The sequence below is a fragment of the Sylvia atricapilla genome, chromosome 6 (assembly GCF_009819655.1).
Source record: "Sylvia atricapilla isolate bSylAtr1 chromosome 6, bSylAtr1.pri, whole genome shotgun sequence".
Taxonomy (NCBI): Eukaryota; Metazoa; Chordata; class Aves; order Passeriformes; family Sylviidae; genus Sylvia; species Sylvia atricapilla.
The window spans coordinates 60,994,921-61,017,980 of record NC_089145.1 but is presented as its reverse complement, the minus strand read 5'-3'; the positions used below and the strand labels follow the sequence as shown (position 1 = coordinate 61,017,980).

The window sequence follows — 23,060 nt, the reverse complement described above, 5'->3', positions numbered from 1 at the left end:
CCCGCGGGAGCCGGCCCGGCCTGAAGCGGGGCCCGGCGGGCGGGAGGGCAGCGCGGGGAGCAGGAGCGGCTGCGGCCCGAGGAGCCGGCCGCTGGCCCTGAGCCGTCCCCAGGGCCGGGGCCGTGTGGGCCGCCCAGGGCAGGCGGGAAGGGCGGGCAGCCCGCTGCCGGTCCCGCACAGGTGATGGAGGCCCGAGCGATGGGAGGGTCTGAGCCTGCTCTGCGAGGCTGCCGGCTGGTCACGGCTCTCCAGGGAGGGGAGGAAGGCAGGAAGGGGAGCTTCCCTGCTCCTCTCTTCTTCCTTCCTCATTCCCTTCTTCTGCCTGCTCCTTTGGCTGCCTCCCTTCTTCCATTCCCACCGCCTTTCTCCCCCTTTTCTCCTTTCTGTGTACTTGTTTTCCTCTTCATTACCCCCTGATACTCATTCACGCCTTCTCTCTTCTTTTCTTCCTCTACTAAATTTGAGCAGTTGTCCATTCCCCTCCTCCTTCCTTTCACCTTCAAATATCGCTGGATATTAAATTTCGGCAAACTTCACTCTCCTAATGACGTGTGTGCATTTCTGTTTTTCCACCAGGTGGATTTTAAGGCTTTGCCATAGGGTAGCCAGTTGCAGTGTTGCAGCTTTCGAGCGTTTTGAATACCTTCAACCAGCATAACCTTTAGACTCTCTCCACCCAAGGGAATCACCAGAGACATACAGATGTAATGCCGTGGTGTCGTAGCTACAAGACATAAGGAGTAGGAAACACTGCTTTAATTAAAAAAAGAACCGGACTGTATAGTTATAAAAGGAAGACATACTTGTCACCCATAATACACCCCACCCCTCTGTACCCCCCTCTTTTGCTCTCTCCAGTATCGCTTTTGATATCACCGTGGAATATTTCCTTAATAAGTAGGAGGGGAACGTTTTAAATCTAGACCAAAATAGGCCTGTGGGGGTATGTGTGTATTCTTTAGTTTAGTGTCATGCAGATAAACTGGAGGATTTTTATTTTTTTCCCTTAATCAAGATCCTTGACAGAAATTTGAAAACTCTACACTGCAGAGTAAAAGCAGGAGAGAGAGAGAACAGCGTGAGCTGGTCAATTGGACGTCCATTTTAAAGCTGTGTATTGAAGCCAGTTGCAGCACTGATGCTTGTATACTTATTTCATAAAGAATTAGAGTTAATAGGTGGCTTTTTTTGTCACTTGTGCTGTCTTACCTTCTGAAGAGTCCTCCTCATGACAGTTGTTTTCAGCAGTGACATCAGTGACCGGAGTTAACTGCCTTCTGATAAAAGCCATACTTATTTATAGTACATATCTAAAGTTAGGGTATTCCAAATATTCATCCAGGTGCATTTTTGGAAGGGTTTTCTTTCCTGTTTGTGCTGCTTTGAAAATGATTTTTAAGAAGTGCTAAAATTCTTCAAATTCTATTTATAGTACTCTATTAAAACTCAGTGGTACTAGAGCTCAGAAAGTATGATGTAAGGGTTTTTTTAAAGTCTGTGTTACTTGAAGTGTGGGAAATTGTTTAAGCATTTGTTACATTATCACTATCTTGTTTTAGTGTAAGTTGCTTATAAGCCTGCAACATACTGAGCTGAAATAGCATTTTTCCCCCCTAAAGTATCCCTATCTAAAGCAGCTGCCATTGTTGTAAAATTGGAAATAATTGGAACCAAATGCCTACCACTCCCTGCTATTGGACTTTACTTTAGCTAAGGTGTTGCATGTGTGACATAAGCCAATTAAATACTTTAGGCTCAGACTAAATTGTTTTAAAATGCTATATTTAGCGCTAACAGCACCAAATGCTCCACATGTTTTTCAGGCTGTGTGCCTTTCCTAAAGCTGTAGGTGTTTTTTTTTTCCGTGTGCAGAACTTTGTCGAAAAGAAAAGCACCGATCACAATAATAGATTGTTCTGTGTAAGTTTCCCTGTTGGGACTTGTTATTCGAGCAGATAGCGCAAAAAAAATAATTCCATTAAGTGAAATAAAGATATTAAAAGGACGCTGACGCTATCTTAAGGCTTCCAAAAAAGTACTTTTCTTCACACAAGACAAATCCCGTGCGCTGGCATCCTTGGGGAATATTTGGCATGAAACTTCACAGCGCAGTCCCCATCGCAGCGTTTAGTGTGCGGAGAAGGCGATCCTTGGTGGGGTGACACGCCGTGACCTTCTCCGGGACAGGACGACACTTGGAGAAGCCAAAGACCCGTGGCCGAGTTGTGCTGGCACGGTTAGGTGGGGCGAGCTGCGACCAGCCCCGTCTGTGGCCGTGACGTCGCCGTGCGAGGCAGCCCGTGGTGCATTCCTGCCGGCTGATAAGGCAGGAATGTTTGCCACAGGGGCCTCGTCCTGCCGCCAGGGGGCTCGGGCTGCTCCGCTCACCCCGGGAGTGCTCCTTCCCCTGCTCCGGGTCACTGCTCTCCGGTGGGCACACGAAATACTTGTTGGTTGGTTGGTTCTTTTTTTTTCCTTTTTTTTCCTTTTTTTTTTCCTTTTTTTTTCCTTTTTTTTCCTTTTTTTTTTTTCCCTTTTCTTTTTTTTCCCCCGTTTTTTTTTTCCCTTTTTTTTTTTCCCTGCTTTTTTTTTTTTCCCCTTTTTTTTTTCCCTTTTTTTTTCCTTTTTTTTTTTCCCTTTTTTTTTTTTCCCTTTTTTTTTTTTCCCCTTTTTTTTTTTTTTTTTCCACTTTTTTTTTTCCCTTTTTTTTTTTCCCCTTTTTTTTTCTTTTTTTTTTTCCATTTTTTTTTTTTTTCCCTTTTTTTTTTTTCCCTTTTTTTTTTCCATTTTTTTTCCATTTTTTTTTTTCCATTTTTGTTTTGCCTTTTTTTTTTTCCTTTTTTTTTCCCTTTTTTTTTTCCCTTTTTTTTTCTTTTTTTTCTTTCTTTTTTTTTTCCCTTTGTTTTTTCCCTTTTTTTTTTTTCCCTTTTTTTTTTTCCCTTTTTTTTTCCTTTTTTTTTCTTTTTTTCCTTTTTTTCCTCTTTTTTTTCCTTTTTTTTTTCCTTGTTTTTTTCTTTTTTTTTTCCGCTTTTTTTTTTTCTTTTTTTTTTCCTTTTTTTCCTTTTTTTCCTTTTTTTTTCTTTTTTTTTTTTTCCAGTTTTCCCTTTTTCCTTTTTTTATCCTTTTTCCTTTTTTTCCTTTTTTTTTCCTTTTTTTTTTTCCTTTTTTTTTTTTTTTTTTTTCCTTTTTTTTTTTTCCTTTTTTTTTTTTTCCTTTTTTTCCTTTTTTTTTCCTTTTTTTTTTTTTCCTTTTTTTTTTTCCTTTTTTTTTCCTTTTTTTTTCCTTTTTTTTCTTTTTTTTTCCTTTTTTTTTTTTTCCTTTTTTTTTTTCCTTTTTTTTTCCTTTTTTTTTTCCTTTTTTTTTCCTTTTTTTTTTTCCTTTTTCTTTTTTTCCTTTTTTTTTTCCTTTTTTTTTTCCTTTTTTTTTTCCTTTTTTTTTTTCCTTTTTTTTTTCCTTTTTTTTTTCTTTTTTTTTTTCCTTTACTCTGAGGATTTTTTAGCCTAAAGGTCAGTGGGAGTGAGACAGGAGAGTATTGCATTTTACAGATTATTGTTTGAACCATCTCATCACTTCCTTGTAGTTACAGATTTGGTGGAATGTTTAAAGGAAAGCGAGCTCGTGATTCCTCGCAAGAAAATCTGAAACGATTGTGAAGTTATTTTGAATTGGCATGTTGACTGTGTTTTTCTAGTCACATCAATTGGAAAACAAAATAATTAATCTGTGGCTAGTTCTGCACGTTACATTTTGTGATAAATACGAGTTGTTTCTTTGGCTTTGAGTTGAAATTCCCACACATTCTTGCAGTTCTGCATCGGTTGACATTCAAACATGACAGAAGAATGTTTGCATTGAAAAAAAGCAAAACCAATACCTGCATGCATAATTTCTGGAAAAGTGTATAGTTGCATTTTGGTATTTATTTATTTAAGTTGGCTGTTTTTTTATGCAGACTTTTATATTTGCTGCTTATATATGCCATTTCCTTTAGTCATTTCATAATATTTAAAAAGGGTATAACCAGGATTGTTTACACAGGTAGAAACAGCACATATGGCCTGTACAAGGTCAAACAACAAACTGAGCTTTATGGTGTGCAGTCCTGGATTCTATACTGCAGTTGCTCATGAAACATAATAATATGGAATGATCCAGATCTGTGGATCAGTGAAATTAGTTGTAGTTGCCCGTACCAGGATGTAAATATTTCTTTTATTCTTCCAGGAAGTGCATTTTAGCCCTTTTTCAGTTCTTACTTTGATCCCTCCTTCTTTGTCTGCTTCCTTTCCTTTCTGCTATTTTTATAGGTTTTTTTAATGGATCCCCTTGATAAAAGTTCTCCATTCTTTTTGTATTTTTCTATAAATAAGCCTGATTGGGAGACTTGCTCTGAGAAACTTCTCTGAGCACCCTCCATGTTTGTGGTTGGAGCTTATCCTATGCAAAAACAATGAAGAATTTATTACTTCTGTAAATTTGCACTTTCCTTCTCTGTTAAAATACAGGCTTTGAAACTATACTGAATGCTTTCAGATATTCAAAAGTCTGAAGAGTAGTAACTTGAGAAGTTCAGAATACTGCTGTGCTGGTGATTTAAACCTTTGCAGTTTACCTTTTTCTTGTACCTTTATTTCATTTATGTAGATTGGTTTGGTTTTTCTCTTGTTTGTTTGGGTTTTTTTCTTTTTGTGGAGAGCAATAATGATAATAGATGCCCTGGGACTGCTAGATTCCACCTAAAGAACGATGTTTTGAATTCAGAAATAATATTTAGGCTGTGATTTAATTTTGAGTAATACACAGGCAGTCTTCAGTGTATTATTATTAATAGAAGACATTTATTGAGCTTAGTAGAAGCTAAGAGCTTTGAACTTCTGTCTTTAAACACAGTTTTTTTGTTGTTTTATAATATGAAGTTAGGCAGTTGGGGTTTCTCTCTTTTTTTATATATACATTGATTACTTTGCTTTTGTATGGAGAGAATTATCTAGGCTACAGAAGTCCTTTAGGGATTATAGTTGGCCATCATCACACTAACCAGATCTGAAATGAGCAGCAGTTGGAGTCATCCGTTCTCATCCTTCATTTCCCCAGCATGAATAATCAGCATACCACTTCAGCTGGATTTCTTTTCAGCCAGAGGATCACTGCTGTCCCTTTCTGTCCTGCTGTTGCTTGCTTGAGCTTACTTTCTGATAAGCAATCTGGATAATGTTTTTTCTCGTGTTGGATGACACCTGGCTAATTGTTGTATTTACCATTATTTATAAATAATTAACCATATTTCAAATCTTAAGGTTACCAGCGCTTGGGAATATAAGAATATTGGTGTGTTTGTGAAGTGCACAGGATACATTAAGTGTTAGCACCTCAGCAGACTTAAGAGATATGAAATTGTTGATAAGGTGACATTGGTATACTCTGGTTTCATTTCTAAAAAACGATTTTCACTTGAAGGGAAGATTTCTTTGGCTTGCTTGAGTGAAAAAAATAACTCTCGTTAAATACTGAATGAGGAGTGACAGTATTATGTTAAGGTACATGAACTTTTTTTTTTTTTTTTTAACTGATTGTTAGAAGGGAAAACAGTTGAATTGTTGTTATTTTAGGTAGGGCTATATTACTGTTGTACTGGTAGATCTTGGATGCTGGGTACTGTAGTAAATGTTTTCCTATGCCAAGTTTTGGTTCTTAAAAAGTCTGAAGTGAGGAGTGACTTGGTATAAAAACTTGGCGTCAGTAGTAACTTGAATCTGGAGCTGTAACTTTTTTGGAGTCAAGGTCTGTGTATTTTGAGTGCACAACACTTTGAAACTCATCTTCCTTACTTGGTGTCTGCTGTAGAGGTTGCAGTGATTTTCTGTTGGTATATTCCTGTACCTTGCAGAGCAGACTGGGCTGTGATGGGCCTTTTATTCACCTGGGCTTCTCTTTGCTTGGCCAGGTAATTCACAAACATGCTGCTGGTTGAAACTAACCCCAGAACATACAAATAGACAAAGTGAATAAAGGACTTGGGGAAAGCACTCTTTATTTTTCCCCGTTGGCAGCTGCTTAAATAGTTGATGTTCATAAGCAGATCTGGGGACTCTTTGAGGCAGCATTTTTGCTTCAGCAATGTTAGGTCAAAAACAGTTTTAGGTTCAGAAAGAGGGTGTTGAGAAATTCACTTACAGATAAACACTTTTGTGTTTTTCTTGACTGTGGACTCATCTACAAGTTCCTGTGCAGCCACAATTACATAATAATGATAGATGATTAACTCTTCAAGTATTTATTACTTGTTAATAATATGGCATTCTGTTCTAGTGTTTAGAATTCAGCTTGGAAGACTTTGGCAAATGTGTATTTGTAAATAGGGCTTTCTCTCGCCTCCTGATGTTTCTGACTGATGTTGTGGGTGCTTTTCTTCAAGCTCGCTCTTGTGGCAGTGTCCCTCAAGCCTCAGATGCATTCTTGCAAGTGGAGCCTCTTTTCTCTGTCTTTTCTTCCACATACTCTGAGTTCTTCAGAGTCTCACTGTCTTTTTCCTCATGAGCCAGTATCTGCCCTGCTCAAGCTGTGGATGTAGAGGAGTGCCACAGCTTGGAGGAGCAGGACTTAGTGCCTGTCTTCTCTATCAAGTGGTAGAATTGAGCACTGAAGCTCATCCAGGCTTAATGCAGGACTGGTAGACTCCTGCCTGTGGATTTTAGTGTTGTTTGGTACCACAAGATTAGTTACTGCTGTGGTGTTAGTGTATTGTTTATCAGAATTGCCAAGCCTTGTTTGTCTGAAAGAAAATTTACTAGAGCAAAGTGAATATTGTTCCCCGAGCAAAGTGAAGTTATTAAGGCTATAATTATAAATGGCAAAACAAGAAAATGCTCTGTTGTTTTGATGTAGTGTTTAGCACATATGCAGCATGGTGCTGCATCTTAACTTTGACAGCTTTCCATAGTTAAAAATGGCTTACATAATATTCCAGTGCAAGTGCCTCAAGTTCCTCTCCTGTTCTGCATCATAACGTGTGGTTCTCTGGCCTGGCAAAGTCTGGGTTTTGTGGGGATGTAAAGGGAAGAATAATGGAAGAGAGTTCCATTTCTGATTACTTCATAGTAGCATCTCTGCAGTGAGATCAGCACTCAGAAGGGTTATATTAATTTGTACCTTAGCTGAGAATTCAAAGTCTTCAAATAGAACTATACTTTCAATTTGTAATTTTTCACAGTTTGTGAGTCCTTTTAATATCCTTTTAATTAAGTGGTGATAGGTGGAAGGGTTTTGAGGTAGACTGTATCTTTTTCCTGTTAATGGGATATATGTACATAGACATAGATTTGTTTCATTTTGTACTTATGACTGTACCAACTTCATCTTGCAAAGCTGTGTTCTAAATGCTTTAGAATTCCAAATTATTCTACAAGTCATTAGTGATTTTTATAGCTCACATATTGTATGTTATCTGAGAAACTACATTATTTTTTTTCAGAACAGGCTTCTGCAACCTAGGTGTTGTTGAAGTGTCAAGTTGAAATTCAAATCACAATCACATAAGAACTTTGCCCTCTCTCAAATATTAATAGGCATGCTTACAGGATTTAAACCCTCCAAATAGAGGCAAAGACCAACTGAGTTTTGTTTATGGGCTTTAAAATAAGGGAAAACAATCCTCATGCGTAGATGAAGTGTTGTACCTTCTCTGATTGCTGCTTCTTCCTTCATAAACTTGCAACTTTTAATGGTTCTTATTTTTTGTTTTCAGATCCCTCAGGGAAGGTCTTACTGAAGGGCACTGTTTAAATGTGTGACATTACTGCAGGGAGATCACAGCAGGAGAGTCATCTTGCTTTGCACCTCTTTTTCCTAAGGGTAAGTTTGGGCTTTGGGCCTTGATGATGTGTTTAAGGGTGAAGGTGGGTAAATAAGTACAAGCTGCTACCTTATTTCCTTTATAACTACGCTTGGAAATTGAAAACTCTCTAGAGACAAGGTCCTACAGTGCATCTGTAGATGATCAGAGAGTCTTCCTGCAGTGATGTCAGACACTCTGTATTATTCTCAATCCTAAGATTGAAATTAGTTGGGGAAATCAAACATTCCTCTCCTTTGAATCTGTAACAAAGGTGGGGGGGAGGGTTAGATGAATCGTAGTGTTTACAGCTGGTTATAATTGAATTAGGCAGATTGAGCTAAGATAATGGAACTAACTTACAATGAATTTCCAGTGTGCATGCTTTAAAACAGTACAAAACGATAAAGTAAATTTACATTAGTGGTATAGTGAAATGGAAAATCTTCCATTTGGAGAACAGTTTAATGATGATTACATATTAAATGTGAAGCCATTACAATGTCAGATTTTTACCAGTTTTATTACTTAATTAAATCTATGGATTTTGTCCTGTGACTTTGTACCATGCAAAGTAGGAACTGTATTTAAAAAAAAAACAACCAACAAACCCACACTGGTTTTAAATATCTTTAGTGATTCAGCTTCTACAATGGTTAAAATCTTTCATGTCAGAACTTTGATAAGAGACTGATGTGTTTGTTCTCCCTTTGTGAGTGTCCCCTTTCACTTTATTCTTTGTACTTGCTTGCTTAAAAATGTATCGATTTAACAAAACATTTTGTAGATGGAGGAGGAACAACCTTTGCTACTGTGGATGTAGAGTATCTGAAAGTATTGATTGTTCCTTATGAGCTAATTGCAAATTGACAGTGTCTTCCTGATGAAATGAAGTAATCCTGTGGATGAGGATTTTTGTGTTCTAGTTTAGTCCACATGAAATCTGTGCTGTGCTGTGGCAAACAGAAAACATTTTATAGTGCAAGTACTGACTAAATTTCTCATTCTAACAGTTTGAATGATGCTACTATGAAGCTTTTCTTTAGAAAGAAAACACTGGGTTTATTTGTAGCAACATAAATACTGCTCGTAAAGGATGTTATTATTGCTAAGTATTTTTATTCCTGGAACCATTTTCTGTTAGGTCTAAATTCTGTGTTTTAAGAATATAATAAACACAGTGAAAAGTGAAATTTAAACTACGAGTTGTCTTTCTGAATAGGTCTTTGAGTAATCTGATTTAACTGAAAAAGAATTCTAAATCTGGCATAAAAATTTCAGTTTTTGCAATATAAAAGCTCTCAAGTATAAAAATTAAGTGTTCCTCTTAATTTTGTAATCAAGTTGATACTACCTTCCTTAAAAAAGTACTTTGAACTAAGATAACGGAACTAACTTACAATGAATTGATTTTCTATGATTTCTGTAACAGCTGGTTTTATGTATGTAGTTTGTATTTTATATTTTGGTTAGTTAATTGCTGTTAAGAAGGATGAAGTATGTAATACTAAAATTTCAGTATTGACACTTATTATGCTTCTGTTCTTATTAGAGCTATTTATAGGTTTGCTTGAGTACATTTGTGTGGTTATTTTGTACTCCACAAATGTAAAAGCAAATATGCAAGTACAATAGTATCTACCTTTCATTTATAGTGCCATGTAATAGTTGTCCAACAAAAGGAGAAGTATTTTTATCAAAATATTTTCAGAGAGGATGGAGCAGTGTAGGTTGGAGGAGACCTCTGAATGTCAGCTTGTCCAGCCTCCCTCCTCAAGCAGTGTCACCTAGGGCAGGTTACCCAGGTCTGTGTCCACGTGTCTTTTGAATACCTTTAGTGCAGAGGCCTTTACAACCTCTCTGGGCAAACCAGGCCAGTGCTCAGTCACCTCACAATAAAAAAAAAGTGGGTTTTGATGTTCAGTGATGTGTTCTGTATTTTAGTTGTGCCCATTGCCTCCTGTGCTGTCCCTGGGCACCGCTGAAAAGAGCGGTTTTTTTTGCACCTTTCCTCCAAGCATTTGTACACATTGATGAGATCTTCCCTGAGTCTTCTCTTTGCCAGGTTTGAGCAGTCCTAGTTCTCCTAGCCTTTTCCTTAAATAGAGATGCTCTGGTGTTTTAACCCCTTGCTGCATTCTCCAGTAGTTCAGTGTCTCTCCTGTCCTGTGGAACTGGACACAGCGCATCAGGTGTGGCCTTAGCAGTGCTGCAAAGAGGGAAGGTCCACCTGCCTTGACCTGCTGCCAGTGCTTTGTCTAATGCTGCCCAGGGTGCTCTTGGCCTTGTTTGCCCCAGGTGCACACTGCTGGGTGGTGTTCATGTCCACTGGGGTCCCCGCTGGACAGCTGCTCTTTCAGCTGGTACTTGGGGTTATTGCTCCCTCCACGCAGGACTGTATCATTTGCTCCTCCTGGTTTTGTCATCAGCAAATATGCTGAGGATACGTTTTCCCCGTCATCCAAGTTATTAATGAAGATACTGACCTGTGTTGGACCCAGCAGTGGCCTGTGGAGTGCACTTCTGGTACTGGCCCCCATGTAGATTTCATGCCACTTGTCACAATCTGCTGGGACCAGTCTTTTGGGTATTCAATTTTTTCTGTCTTCCTCAGAATGTAATTGATTCAAAACCAGCAAATGCGTTTCCATTTGCAGTATGCATGCAAGCAAAGTCTTCTGATTAATAGCAGAGTTAGTGGTAATTGTTATACTTGATGATAGCTTCAATAAAGCCACTGGAACCTTGTAGTCATTCTGTGAAACTCTGAATGTAGATATAGTAGTTTTTGTTTCCAATTAATCAAAGTTTGGTTTTTTTCATAGAGACAGAAGGGAATGAAGCAACATTGTAGTCTTAAAATCTATACTTAAGTCCTACTCTTAGTGTTTGTATGATGTTTGTGTTTTTCTGTAGAATTCTGGCTTGAAACTTTTCCTTAAAAGCAGTTTGCTGTTAGTATACAGACCAAGTAGTTACTTCTGCAGATGAGTAGCGTGTGGCCAACTGCCTTCTTTTACAGCTACTTCATTGAAATTTTCTTTACTGCAACCTAAGTTCAAATCTACAAATGCATGTGAAATTAATGTTATTCATGCAGATGAGCATGATGTCTAGTGAAAACAGGAGTGTGAATAGAAGTGCATGAATATTGGGTTGGGTTTAGTGTTTTATGTTGTATTTTTGCTTTTTAGTGCCCAGTATTCATAAGCTAAGGAGGAGAACAGTGATTTGGGGGTTTGGATGTGGGTTTTCTTTATTTTTAGAAGTATGCTGATCAGCTATCAAAACAACTGACAAACTACTACTAAACTGTGCCTAAAATCTGTTTATTTTAAAATTTGTAGTATAAATAGCATTAGCATCACCGAATTATGAATTTATGATTCTCATTCACAGTAGTTGTAGAATTTTCATTATGCAGAAAATCAGGGTGATCAAGCAAAAGTGCTTCTTTAAATCTCTTTTCCCTCATGAATATTATAAAGAAATACCTGCAATCTTGATTTTTTTTTTTTCCTCTGTATTTTTAGGAAGATGATGCTCCTTGTCGGGTTATCTGAGGTTCTCTTAATCACAAGCTGAAGCAGGAACGACTGAAGGCAATTTCTGGAACCCTGGATATACAATTCAATTTGTAGGAACCTTTTCCAGAATGAAACCACATACAGTTACCTTGATAATTGCAAAAGGATGAGAGGAAAGTTTATGATGGCAAAAAACAAAGAGCCACGCCCCCCCATCTTATGCTGTTAGCGTTGTCGGACTGTCTGGAACTGAAAAGGATAAAGGTAATTGTGGAGTTGGCAAAGTCATGTTTGTGCAATAGATTTGTTCGTTCAAAAGCAGATGAATACTATCCCGAGCATACCTCTGTGCTTAGCACAATTGACTTTGGAGGAAGAGTTGTTAACAATGATCACTTTTTTGTACTGGGTGTGACGTAACGCAAAGCGGCGAGGATGGGATTGAGTGCAGAATCCATGTCATTGAGCAGACCTGAGTTCATTGATGATCAGACTTTCTTGCCTCATCGGAGTACGAATTTACAACCGTACATAAAACGTGCAGCTGCCTCCAAACTGCAGTCCGCAGAAAAACTGATGTACATTTGCACAGATCAGCTCGGCTTGGAGCAAGACTTTGAGCAAAAGCAAATGCCTGAAGGGAAATTGAACGTAGACGGATTTTTATTGTGCATTGATGTAAGCCAAGGATGCAATAGGAAGTTTGATGATCAACTTAAATTTGTGAATAACCTTTATATCCAGCTCTCCAAATCTAAAAAACCCATCAGTAATAGCGGCGGACGAAATGCGACGAATGTGTGGATCATTATCTGCGAGAGGTTCAGGCCTTTGCTTCAAATAAGAAGAACCTTGTGGTCGTGGAAACATCGGCGAGATTCAACGTCAACGTTGAAACCTGTTTTACTGCACTGGTACAAATGATGGATAAAACTCGTGGTAAACCTAAAATAATCCCCTATCTGGATGCCTATAAAACTCAAAGACAGTTGGTTGTTACGGCAACAGATAAGTTTGAAAAACTTGTCCAAACTGTGAGAGACTACCATGCAACTTGGAAAACTGTTAGTAACAAACTGAAAAACCACCCTGATTATGAAGAGTACATTAATTTGGAAGGAACGAAAAAGGCCAAAAATACATTTTCAAAACACATAGAGCAACTGAAACAGGAACACATTAGAAAGAGAAAAGAAGAATATATTAATGCATTGCCAAGAGCTCTAATACTCTTCTATCAAATCTTGAGGAGATTGAATTTTGAGCTGGTCAGAAGCCATGAAGGTATTGGAGAAAGGCCTGACTTCCAGTCCTGTTTTGTAGTGCTTGAAAAAAACCCCCTGGGATGAAACTGACCACATAGATAAAGTGAATGACAGACGGATTCCATTGACCTTCTCACGACCCTAGAGGCAGAAAAAGTTTATCAAAACCATGTGCAGCATTCTTATATCCGAAAAAAGGAGGGTTGAAATGAAAGAGAAATCAAAAAAACTCTGGAGAAAATCCAATTCATTTTCCCCCGGACAGCCATGGGAAGAAGTTATATGTTTTGTGGTGGAGGATGAAGCATTCAACTACAATCCACTGATGCAGACAGTAAGGAAGTGTATGGTAGGCATCAGAGGGAGATTGTTGAAAAAAGCCAAAGAGGAGTTTCAGGAAATGCTTTTTGAACATTCAGAGCTATTTTATGATCTGGATCTTAATGCAACACCGAGTACGGATAAAATGAGTGAGATTCATGCAGTTCTGAGTGAAGAACCTAGATACAAAGCTTTACAGAAACTTGCACCTGACAGAGAATCTCTTTGCTCAAGCACATAGGGTTTTTGTTTATCACCCCGACTAAAGAAACTTGTCTCAGTGGCCCAAAACTGCAATGGACATAAAAGTAGAGAGCTGCTTGCCAACAGTTTCTGCAGCTAGATCACGGACGCTCAAATTTATACCATGATAGTGCCAACATTGATAAAATCAATCTCTTCATTTGGGCAAGATGGCCTTGCACAAGAATTGGCAAATGAAATTCGGACACAATCCACTGATGATGAATATGCATTAGATGGAAAATATATGAACTAGATCTTAGGCCAATTGACGCCAAATCCCCTTACTTGCTGACTCAGTTGTGGACCTCAACCTTCAAACCACACGGTTGTTTCTGTGTGTTTAACTCTATTGAATCACTGACTTTTATTGGGGAGTGCATTGCAAAGATAAGGGCTGAAGCGTCTCAGATAAGGAGAGAGACAAGTATATGGCTAATCTTTCCTTTACATTAATATTGGCTAACCAGAGGGACCAGTGCTAGCAAGAATCTCCCTATTCTGAGACATCAGGGACAGCAATGGCTAACAAGTTACAGTGTCCTTTTGTCGATGTGCCTGCTGGTACATACCCACGCAAATTTAATGAGGCTCCAAATAAAACAAGCTCTGAGGGGAAGTACTGGAAGCAGTTAAACACAATTTCGATGTTGTAAGTCCAGTTCCCACCATTAAAGATCTGTCGGAAGCGGACTTAAGGATTGTCATGTGTGCTATGTGTGGTGATCCATTCAGTGTGGATCTATTCTTTCCCCTTTCCTTGATTCTCACTCCTGTAGTGCTGCTCAGGCTGGCCAGAGTAATTCTTTGATGCTGGATAAAATAAGGTGAAAAAGAGACGGCGAATACAGATAACTATATATCATATCATTCTTCGAATTGGCGTAAGGAAAGATGAACTTGTTCATGGATATATACTGGTCTATTCTGCAAAGCGAAAGGCCTCCATGGGAATGCTCCGGGCGTTTCTTTCTGAAGTTCAGGATACAATTCCTGTCCAGCTGGTGGCTGTTACTGATAGCCAGGCAGACTTCTTCGAGAACGAAGCAATCAAGGAGCTCATGACTGAAGGAGAACACATAGCGACAGAAATTACTGCCTAAGTTTACAGCTTTATATTCATTATCTCAGTATCATCGTCAAACTGAGGTTTTCACGTTGTTCTTCAGTGATGTGTTAGAGAAGAAAACATGATTGAGAGTTCCTACATGTCAGACAGCACGAGGGAATCCACGCATACGAGCGAGGATGTTTTTCCAAGATCTCCCAGAGGAGGTTCCCTTGACTATAATTACCCAGATTCAGAGGACGATGCCGAAGGACCGCCGCCTTACAGTCCAATTGGTGATGATGTAAGGTTACTCCAGCGCCCAGTGATCGTTCAAAGTACCGCCTGGATTTGGAAGGAAATGAGTATCCTGTTCACAGTACACCAGTCAATTGTCACGACCACGAACGCAACCATAAAGTGCCTCCTCCGATAAAACCGAAACCACTGGTTCCGAGAACAAATGTGAAGAAACTGGATCCGAACCTCCTGAAAACAATTGAGGCAGGTATTGGCAAAAACCCAGGAAACAGCCCTTCTCGAGTGCCTGCAGCACCACCAGAAGATGCAGAGCAATCTGACAACTATGCTGAGCCTATTGACACCATTTACAAACACAAAGGCTTCGCAGATGATATCTATGCGGTTCCGGAGGACAGTCAGAATCGAATTATTAAAGTTCGAAACTCAATTGTTATCAATACCCAAGGCGAGGAAGAAAATGGGTTTTCTGACAGAGTATCCAAAAGTCACGGGGAAGAAGGCCTTCAAATACAAGTACAAGTCTAAGACACTCTTCAGCAAAGCCAAGTCTTATTATAGGAGAACACATTCGGATGCGAGTGATGACGAGGCTTTTACCACCTCTAAAACTAAAAGAAAAGGAAGGCATCGTGGAAGTGAGGAAGATCCACTTCTTTCACCTGTTGAAACGTGGAAGGGTGGCATAGATAATCCTGCCATTACATCGGATCAGGAATTGGATGACAAAAAAAATGAAAAAGAAAACCCCACAAAGTAAAAGAAGATAAGAAGGTTAAGTCGATTAAATTTTTTTTTTTTACAACGTCTGGTGCATTGTAAAATGGGAAGAGACAAAATATGCAAGAATTGCATCCTATTTTGAAATAAGTGCTTTAAAATTTTCAATTGTGTTGATTTTTTTTTTTTTTCCTCTCTTAAGTTCTTTTTAAGTTGCTTGGAACTAGCAAACCTTAGGAATGAGATGGTTTGTATGCCCTTATCAGCTGTTCAATAAATGGCAGTTATTTTCATCTCTGCTCACATGTGGAAGCTTCCTTCCATTTGAGTAACGGTGGTGTGGTTTTTTTTTAAGGAAAAAGCTGCTTGTGGAATTCTTGAGTAAAACCGGTTCTTTCAATCTTCTTGCAGTTTTTGCTGTTGGAATGAGGTTTAGGGCACCAACCTAGGTAGAAGTGATTTATTTTTAATTCCTCAGTTGTCTAGCTGGAACTTTAGAACAATTGCATAAAAAGGAAACTTTATCTAGTAGAATGCTGCATTTTCTTAGTGTGGGCAACCAGGTCATCAAGTGCAAAGTGTTCTGCCTTTACGATTTCTATCAAGCAGAATAAAGGGACCAAAATAGGAAATGAAAGGAAAATAATAATGTTGTAGTTTGATATTTTTTGACTGGCTGTGTGAAAATTTGTCATCAAGGTCGTGTTGTGGTGTGGGTTCTAGATGTACATTATAGTTTAGATTTTAATTTTAGGCCAGCAATCATTGTGTTTGGTATAGTTTTGACTATTAAATTAGGAGTGTTCCTGATCAGTTAGACTTTTTCTTTCTTGTCTCAAAATAATCTGACCTTTTTAATACTATCTTTTGTAGCATTTTTAAAATGTCACTTTTTTCAAGCTTAAATCTGATGTTACTTGAATAGCATGAATAAGTTTTGTTAAAGTGAAACAGAGTTAAATTAACTAGTAGATAAAGTTCTTCCTGGTGTGGAGCTGTGATTTGAATTACACATGACTGATTAAAGGCCACCTAAATTTTCTTCAGGCTTACTCATAAGCATGGATAATGATGTCTTGTGGGTATAAAATCATATGGTTTAAAAATACTTTAAAGTTACTCTTTTGGAGAAACCTCTATTTTTTTAAAGAAACAATAATTCATATACTTTTCCTAGAATCAGTGAAATCCTGAATTGAACCCATAAGGCTCATCGAGTCCAACTTCTGGACACCTTTTGTTTGACATAATCTCCCTACATAGAAATCAAAATTTAGTTGCATGATCTTCCTACTGTCCCACGTGTGTTGAGTTGAGAGCAAGTTACTCTTGAGTTGAACATTTATGTGATAATCTGAGTAGATCTACCATAGTGAGATCTTCTTTTCCTGAAATTGTGTCCCCCTGATGACTCTACCAAAGCCTCCACTTTTGGTTTTGACCTGTTGAGAAGAGCCTAATTTAGAAGTTTCAGACTGTTTTAATTTTTATAAGTGTCTTGAAGATTAGAATTGTTTTATGTTTTGGTTGTTTTGCTTCGGTTTGTGATTCGCTGGTTACATTGAGTGGGTTTTTTTTGTGTGTGTGTAGGATTTTTGTATTTTACTCACAAGTAGCAGAGCTGCTACTGTTAAATTAGTGAAAACTTTCAATAATCCTGGAAATTACTGTAATTGAGAAAACAAATTTAAATTGCTAGGTCTGATATTTGCTAGTTTTCAAAGTATCTGAGTGCTCAGTGCTTTTGATAAGTAGTGATTTCTCTGTGTGACTTGAATGAAGTTGAAGTGAGAGTTGTTCCAGTTTTAAGTGAGTCATTCTAGTTCATAATCTGTGTTTTTAACAGTAATTTTGTTTCAGAAGAGATGCAGTTTTTAAGTTTTGGAACTTTTTCTTCCTGTTCTCCTGTGTTGTTTTGGATGAGCATCTAGCAGGTTTTATTACAGAAATGCAAAAATTATTCAATTATATTGTCCTTGTTAAGTGTTACTTGGTCCATGTGAGAGATGTAAGTGCACCACTACTTACTGATTGCTTGCTGGGGTTTTTTTGAGAATTTTGACCCTTAAATGTGCAAGAGGTAAATAGAACTTGTATACTTCTTTCTGACTATTTCTAAATCTCTTATTACAACTTTTTCTGATTTTTTTCAGCTCTATGTAATGAGAAATAGAATACACGTGTCACTCTTTTGCTTTAATTATGGTGATTCTGAAAATCTATGAACAAAATGAATTGTTTGGAAAAATAGAATTTAAAAGTCTGAACTCCTAATTGTCTTTTTCAAAGATTTTTTCTTTTTAAAAGCCAAGTAGGATGTAACATCCTGATACTCCTTGCATTTTTGTTGGTTTGAGATGTGGTGTTTCTGGGTGTGGTTTCATTCTGGATGCACATTCTGTCCTGATCCTTTCAGGTCCCAGCTCAGGATAAAATCACATAAAATATGGGCACTAGGACAGGTTGTAGGGAGGTAGAAGTTGGCTGTGGAGTGATGTAGGGTTCAGGTTAAAACAACTGAAGGGGAAAAAAAAAGGAGAGAGTTGGGGAGTAGGAAGGAGGATGCCAGATTTGACAAACAGCAGAGTAGGAAAAGGAACTGCTGTAGTTTGGCTAACACATATATATCAAACTTAAAAATGGGTCGTGGACACATGTTATTAAGGCCAGAAATAAATATTCAGAATTGGGTACTTGTTGCTATTTGGAGGCATAAATTAAAATGTTTTACTGTGGAAAGTTAAACCTGTGGCAAGCAGGTAATGTTACTGCAAGGTCATGTAATGTTTCTTACTGCCAAAGAAACAATTTAAAACTCAGACCAGTTAAGCAAGTGTACTTTGGTCAGAATTATTTGCCCATTATTTTTGTCCATAACACTGTGCTAGTGTTCTTAGATCTTGTTTCAGTGTGCTGGGAGGCAGAACTGGAACAGAATTGTCCTTGAGCTCTTCTCTTTATTATCATAGAAATAATTCCTCTGAAAACTTTAATCCCCTCTTTCTTACTACTCTGCAAACCCCATCCAGAGCTTCTATTTCCTCTGTATTGGTGAAGACTCTTTTAATTCTTAGTTTCACCCTTCCTTATTGTAACCTTTCTTCTGAACTGTTTCATTTTCTGGCTGGTCACCTCCAAACTGGTGGAGAAGAGAAAACGGCTGCTTCTTGGCCTGAGTTTTAGAAGATTAAAAAAAAAATAGAAATCTATTATCTTCCTCTGAACCTCTGTTTTTGAGTGAAGATGGCTAAAAGTGTGCATAGTATTGTGAGGAATGTCACAGCAGTGCATCATGTCAGATTAATGTTTGCTGATACCTACTTTAATTCACTTCTGGACACAATTGTGAGGTTGCACCCAACCTTGCTCTTGCTTTAGGTACCTTTGGCCTGCTCCTGTCCTTGATAATTTCCAGGTAATAACTCCATCCAGCACAGTACAGGTAGTTTATAGTACACCCACACATGTGGAATACCTGTACATTACAGCCTGTGCTGCACATACATTTTATTAGTTATTTATTCCAGGATTTTTCCATTCCTCTATGACTTTGTCCTTTTTGTTGCTGAATATCATCTTTTTTTTTTCTGCTGCTCCAGTTGTCACTGTAATTTCCTATATGCCATCACCAAAAAAAAAAAGTCCAGCTTGGTAAAACCAGCAGATGGTGGTGCTATCTTTGCCTCTAGAAAGGAAAAAGTGGGAAAGGCTGAATCAGTATAGCCTAATTTGTGATACACCCACCTTTATCCTATTTTATTTTATTAGCACATGTCTAAATGTTCTGAGAAATTTATGGTGTGACCTTGTATGTGCTGTTAACAAATGAACCATTGAACTTTTTCTGGTGGGGATAAATGCAGAGACAATGTGAGCAGGAGGAGAGGAAAGGAAGCAGTGTGGCCTGAATCACAGGACTTTTTAGGCCATGTGTAATTGTGTGTGCACCACTGAGCTTGAAATATTTCAAGTGCATGTTGTGTGCTAATATTTGTTAAACTGGAGTGCCCTTTTTTTCTTCACCTACAGAACTACTTCTGTAAAGTTTCTCTTAGGACAAAAGCACCATGTCCTTTCTGCTGTTAAACAAATAGCAAAAAAAAAAAAAAAAAAAAAAAAAAGCATTCTGCAGAGTGAATTCTCCCCTATATTGGCATGTTTTTGTGCTTGATTATGTAGTACTTTTATGGTGTTCACAAAGTTAGAGGAGGTAAGGCAGACTAAAATGTGAAAATGCAGCTTTGCCTCAGCTGTTGCTTCTTTGCCAAGTTAGTCCTCTCCAGCTGAGATGTGTGCTTATTGATCTCCATGTTTTTATCAAAAAACTGGAAGTGGCAATTACAAGTAGATGCTTGTCTCAATTAGAATTTTTGAACATTAAGGTCTGCTGTAAACATTATTGGTGTTGGTACACGTAAAAAGCAGCAGCCTTGTAAACTGTATCATAATTGGTTTTTTGTCTTCAGTTGAACTTAATGAGTTTGGAGGTACACAACAGCAGAAACTGCAGAAAATTTCAGGGCAGGAAAGGGCATGAAGATTCCTAGAGGAAAAGGATCTTACTGAAGGAAGCAGCAAGATCCTAATATTCCAGTTCTTATATTCTAATACCTTAGGTAGAAGAACTGCTTCAATAACCTTAAAGCTGCAACTGATGCATTTTATGCATTACTATAAAGCCCAAACCACAGTAGTCCTTGGATTTCCATTGTTCTCACTGGGTAAACAAGCCCAATGGAAATATTTTAAAAAACTATTTGTCAGTTATTATAGATGATTATTATTATTGTTGTTATCATGAAATAAGAGCAAGTTAGTTTTGACCCTTGCCATAGTTCAGTAATTCCCTTTTCAGCAGGAGGCCTGCCTGATGTGGAACCTGGAGTTATTCCATATAGTGACAATTAATACCTTATCATTTGTTTTTACAGTGGAATTGATGAGTATTAAAACATTATCCACCTACTTTAGAGCTCTTACCTTTGTGAACACTTTGAGATACATTCAGTGTCTAATTTAGGCTGTATTTTTCTTCACCTCTTCTAGAGAAAGCATAGTTGTTTAGGTTTTTTATTCTCCACAGCATATCAAGAACAGCAAATACACAGAATAAATTACATTTAATTAATTAATAAATAATAAGTGAATAATAGTAAATTAAAATAAATGAGAAAGGCAGAGCCTTATTTGGAATTTTTTAAGTACTTCAGAAAACAAATCCTAACTATAGGAATCTTGTAAATGGTACAGTAAATTAATGGTTTAATGATAATTCTTTGGCATGCCATTGTTGAAATCTGCAAAAATTTTACTATTTAGGTTCTTGGCCAATGGTCAGTAGTTTGATCATTCAAGGTTTGAGTTTTTTCCTCTGTGAATGGAGTTTCCATCTGTATTACTGCATTACATCTGAGAAACAGTGGTTCAGAACATTCTGCCTTGTGATCCTGTTTGCAGACAGCACCTGTTGCTTTCAAACAAGTTTGTGAATTACTTCTTTGCATTTTCCTTGATACCAAGATGATTGTAAGATGCTTTTTACTTTAAATTAATCTGAAAACTTTCTCAGTATTTCAGCAAGAAAAACCCACTAGCATCTTGATCTTTTACTCCGGCTTTTTAGAACAGAAAGCAGTGCATTTGTCATCTATTTTTTTGTGCTTAAACTTGCTTGCTGCCATTATAATTTCAAAATGTCTGAAATTTTATGTTAAAACTATCACAGACATAGTGTGAGGAACCATAGAACCAATGTCTGTTGATATCAATTTCAGTAAGACTGTGGTAAAAATGTGAACAATGGGAGATCAACTTAAAATTTTGTTCAGCTGTTCTTGTGTAAATTCAGTGGTTCATTTAGCAAAACACTGTCTACTTCAGACTGGAATGTGCAGTGGATTTTATTTTTTTCTCCTGAAGAATATAGAAAATACCAGAATCTGTAAGCTCAGGTTTTGTCTGTTCAAATGTAGCACTCTTTAATATACATATTTAGAGCCATGTGCCTTCTTCTTTGTAGTTTAAAACAGTGTAACAAACTGGAATTGTTAAAATGGCAGAAGGCACGAAGGGAAGAGCACGTTAGGGACAGTGATCTGCATTATTCATACTTCATAGAGTTTCTGAAGAGCTAGCTATGAATTAGAGATTACAAATACTTTTATTAAGCCTATAAAGTGAGTGCTGTTCACAGTGGTTTTATGAAGTCTTTTACTGGTCCTGAAAATATTGACTTTGCCCTCCATGACCCTGAGGCTGATGAAGCAGGCAGAACATTTCCTTTGCTTCAAAAGCAGCAGTGAAATCTTCTGGAGGTAGAGAAGTGGCTGAATTTCTTCTTTAATAAATAAATGATTAATGGTAGTTCTGGTGGGATGGGAATGAAAGAAAAAAAAGTATGGAAGGCTTGCTAAAGTCAGCACCCTATCCATGGAGGGGCTTGATAGGAGTTTGGCAGTTTTTAATTTTCTAGGTAATTTTAAGATGTTATTTAAGAGCATTGTACTCTCAAGACTCAGAGCTGGCTGAAGTTTCTCTCTAGATGATGGGTGCTGCTTGGCTGTTACCTATTAGCTGCAGTCAAGAGGGTTCAGCTTGAGCATCTTTACTTCTGTGTTTTTAAAATTACTGCTCTTTGTACTAATATTTCTGGTTTTGAAATCAGGATTTGGATACTTGTAGCGTGCGTGTGAGTATGTGTTTTTGTGTTTATTTTATGTTATGAGGACTTCAGCTAATCTTCTGCAGCATGTATTTTGGTGATTGCAGTTCTGCAGAATAAAGCAATATTGCAGGTAAATGCAGTGCAAGGCAAGTTTAGAATTCTCAGAGTTAAAGTGCTTTCCTGCCAAATACACAAGGATCAGTTGGAGGTTTGGCATTAACCTCTGTTAGGGTATGAAGAGGAGTTATCTTTGGCAAGAAGCAAGTGGTGAAACCCGTGCTGAAAGCTCAGCATAAGTGCAGCAATCAGTTATAGCAAGCCCCACAGATCTGTAGGAAAACTCAGGATTTCAGAGTTGTGATCTTGGGCTCGTGTTTTCATTACTGGTATGTGAACAATGAGCTTTTTGCTAGGCTTAGGTAACAGAAGTGCTGGTTCTTGTCCTCTTTAACTTGGTGCTCATTAGTCTTTTTTTATGCTGATGGAGGGGAAGCATACAGAATTGGTTTTGACTGTGGCTGGATTAGTATTTGCTGCATGCGCTGTTACATGACTGCTGCAGAGTGGGGCGTAGGTGTATTGGGGAGAATGATTGAGCTAAAAATACCTGGGGCAAAATCATTATCTCTCTCTACCAAAATCTAGGAATTCTGAACTGGTTCACCTTACTCAGGTGCTGTTCTACTAAATGAATAATTTTATGTTTAACAGTTCCTATTCATTGTTTCATTAGGGATGTTTTAGAAGTTAATTTTACACAGGAAAAATTATAGTAGTCGTTGTCTTGACTAGCAAATCTAAAAGTTCCATTCCATGTCTGATGGATCAGAAAAAATGCTGTTTTCTCAGAGTGGGGAACAAGAATTAAAGAAAAGCTTCACTAAGACATACTTTTGTTAGAAATAAGACCTGTCTTTTTTCCCCTGGAGTCAGTTGGTCTTCTGGCAAAGATCAGGTCTTTTGCACAGAACACCTTTTGTTCAGAACAAATTCTCCACTTAAGAAATCTGGACCAACGACTTCAGGAAAGTATGGAAATCTAAAATCAGCATATTGGTTTTTTCTTAAAGCCTTAAAGTTTTGCTTTTAATTTACAGAAGTATTTTTTGTAAAGATGGTGTAGATAGTGTTATTTGTGGGAGGATTTGATTTATGCTGTCAGTGAAGAGTTTATGCACTC

The 23,060-nt window shown here is 37.7% G+C and overlaps 1 protein-coding gene across 1 annotated transcript in view; it reads left to right on the top strand.

The window, feature by feature from the left end:
- ARHGAP5 (Rho GTPase activating protein 5) overlaps positions 1–23,060 on the top strand; it is a 46,892-nt gene that overhangs the window by 309 nt on the left and 23,523 nt on the right. The window contains 28 exon segments of the mRNA XM_066322135.1: positions 7,745–7,851; positions 11,365–11,566; positions 11,568–11,639; positions 11,641–11,769; positions 11,772–11,831; positions 11,833–12,138; positions 12,141–12,579; positions 12,582–12,614; positions 12,617–12,745; positions 12,748–12,803; positions 12,805–12,939; positions 12,942–12,998; positions 13,000–13,165; positions 13,168–13,348; positions 13,350–13,429; positions 13,432–13,604; positions 13,607–13,663; positions 13,665–13,707; positions 13,710–13,780; positions 13,782–13,805; positions 13,807–13,927; positions 13,930–14,010; positions 14,013–14,287; positions 14,289–14,370; positions 14,373–14,546; positions 14,549–14,993; positions 14,995–15,232; positions 15,235–15,270. Coding sequence (XP_066178232.1) covers positions 11,525–11,566; positions 11,568–11,639; positions 11,641–11,769; positions 11,772–11,831; positions 11,833–12,138; positions 12,141–12,579; positions 12,582–12,614; positions 12,617–12,745; positions 12,748–12,803; positions 12,805–12,939; positions 12,942–12,998; positions 13,000–13,165; positions 13,168–13,348; positions 13,350–13,429; positions 13,432–13,604; positions 13,607–13,663; positions 13,665–13,707; positions 13,710–13,780; positions 13,782–13,805; positions 13,807–13,927; positions 13,930–14,010; positions 14,013–14,287; positions 14,289–14,370; positions 14,373–14,546; positions 14,549–14,993; positions 14,995–15,232; positions 15,235–15,270 — 3,705 coding nt within the window. The 5' untranslated portion in view covers positions 7,745–7,851; positions 11,365–11,524.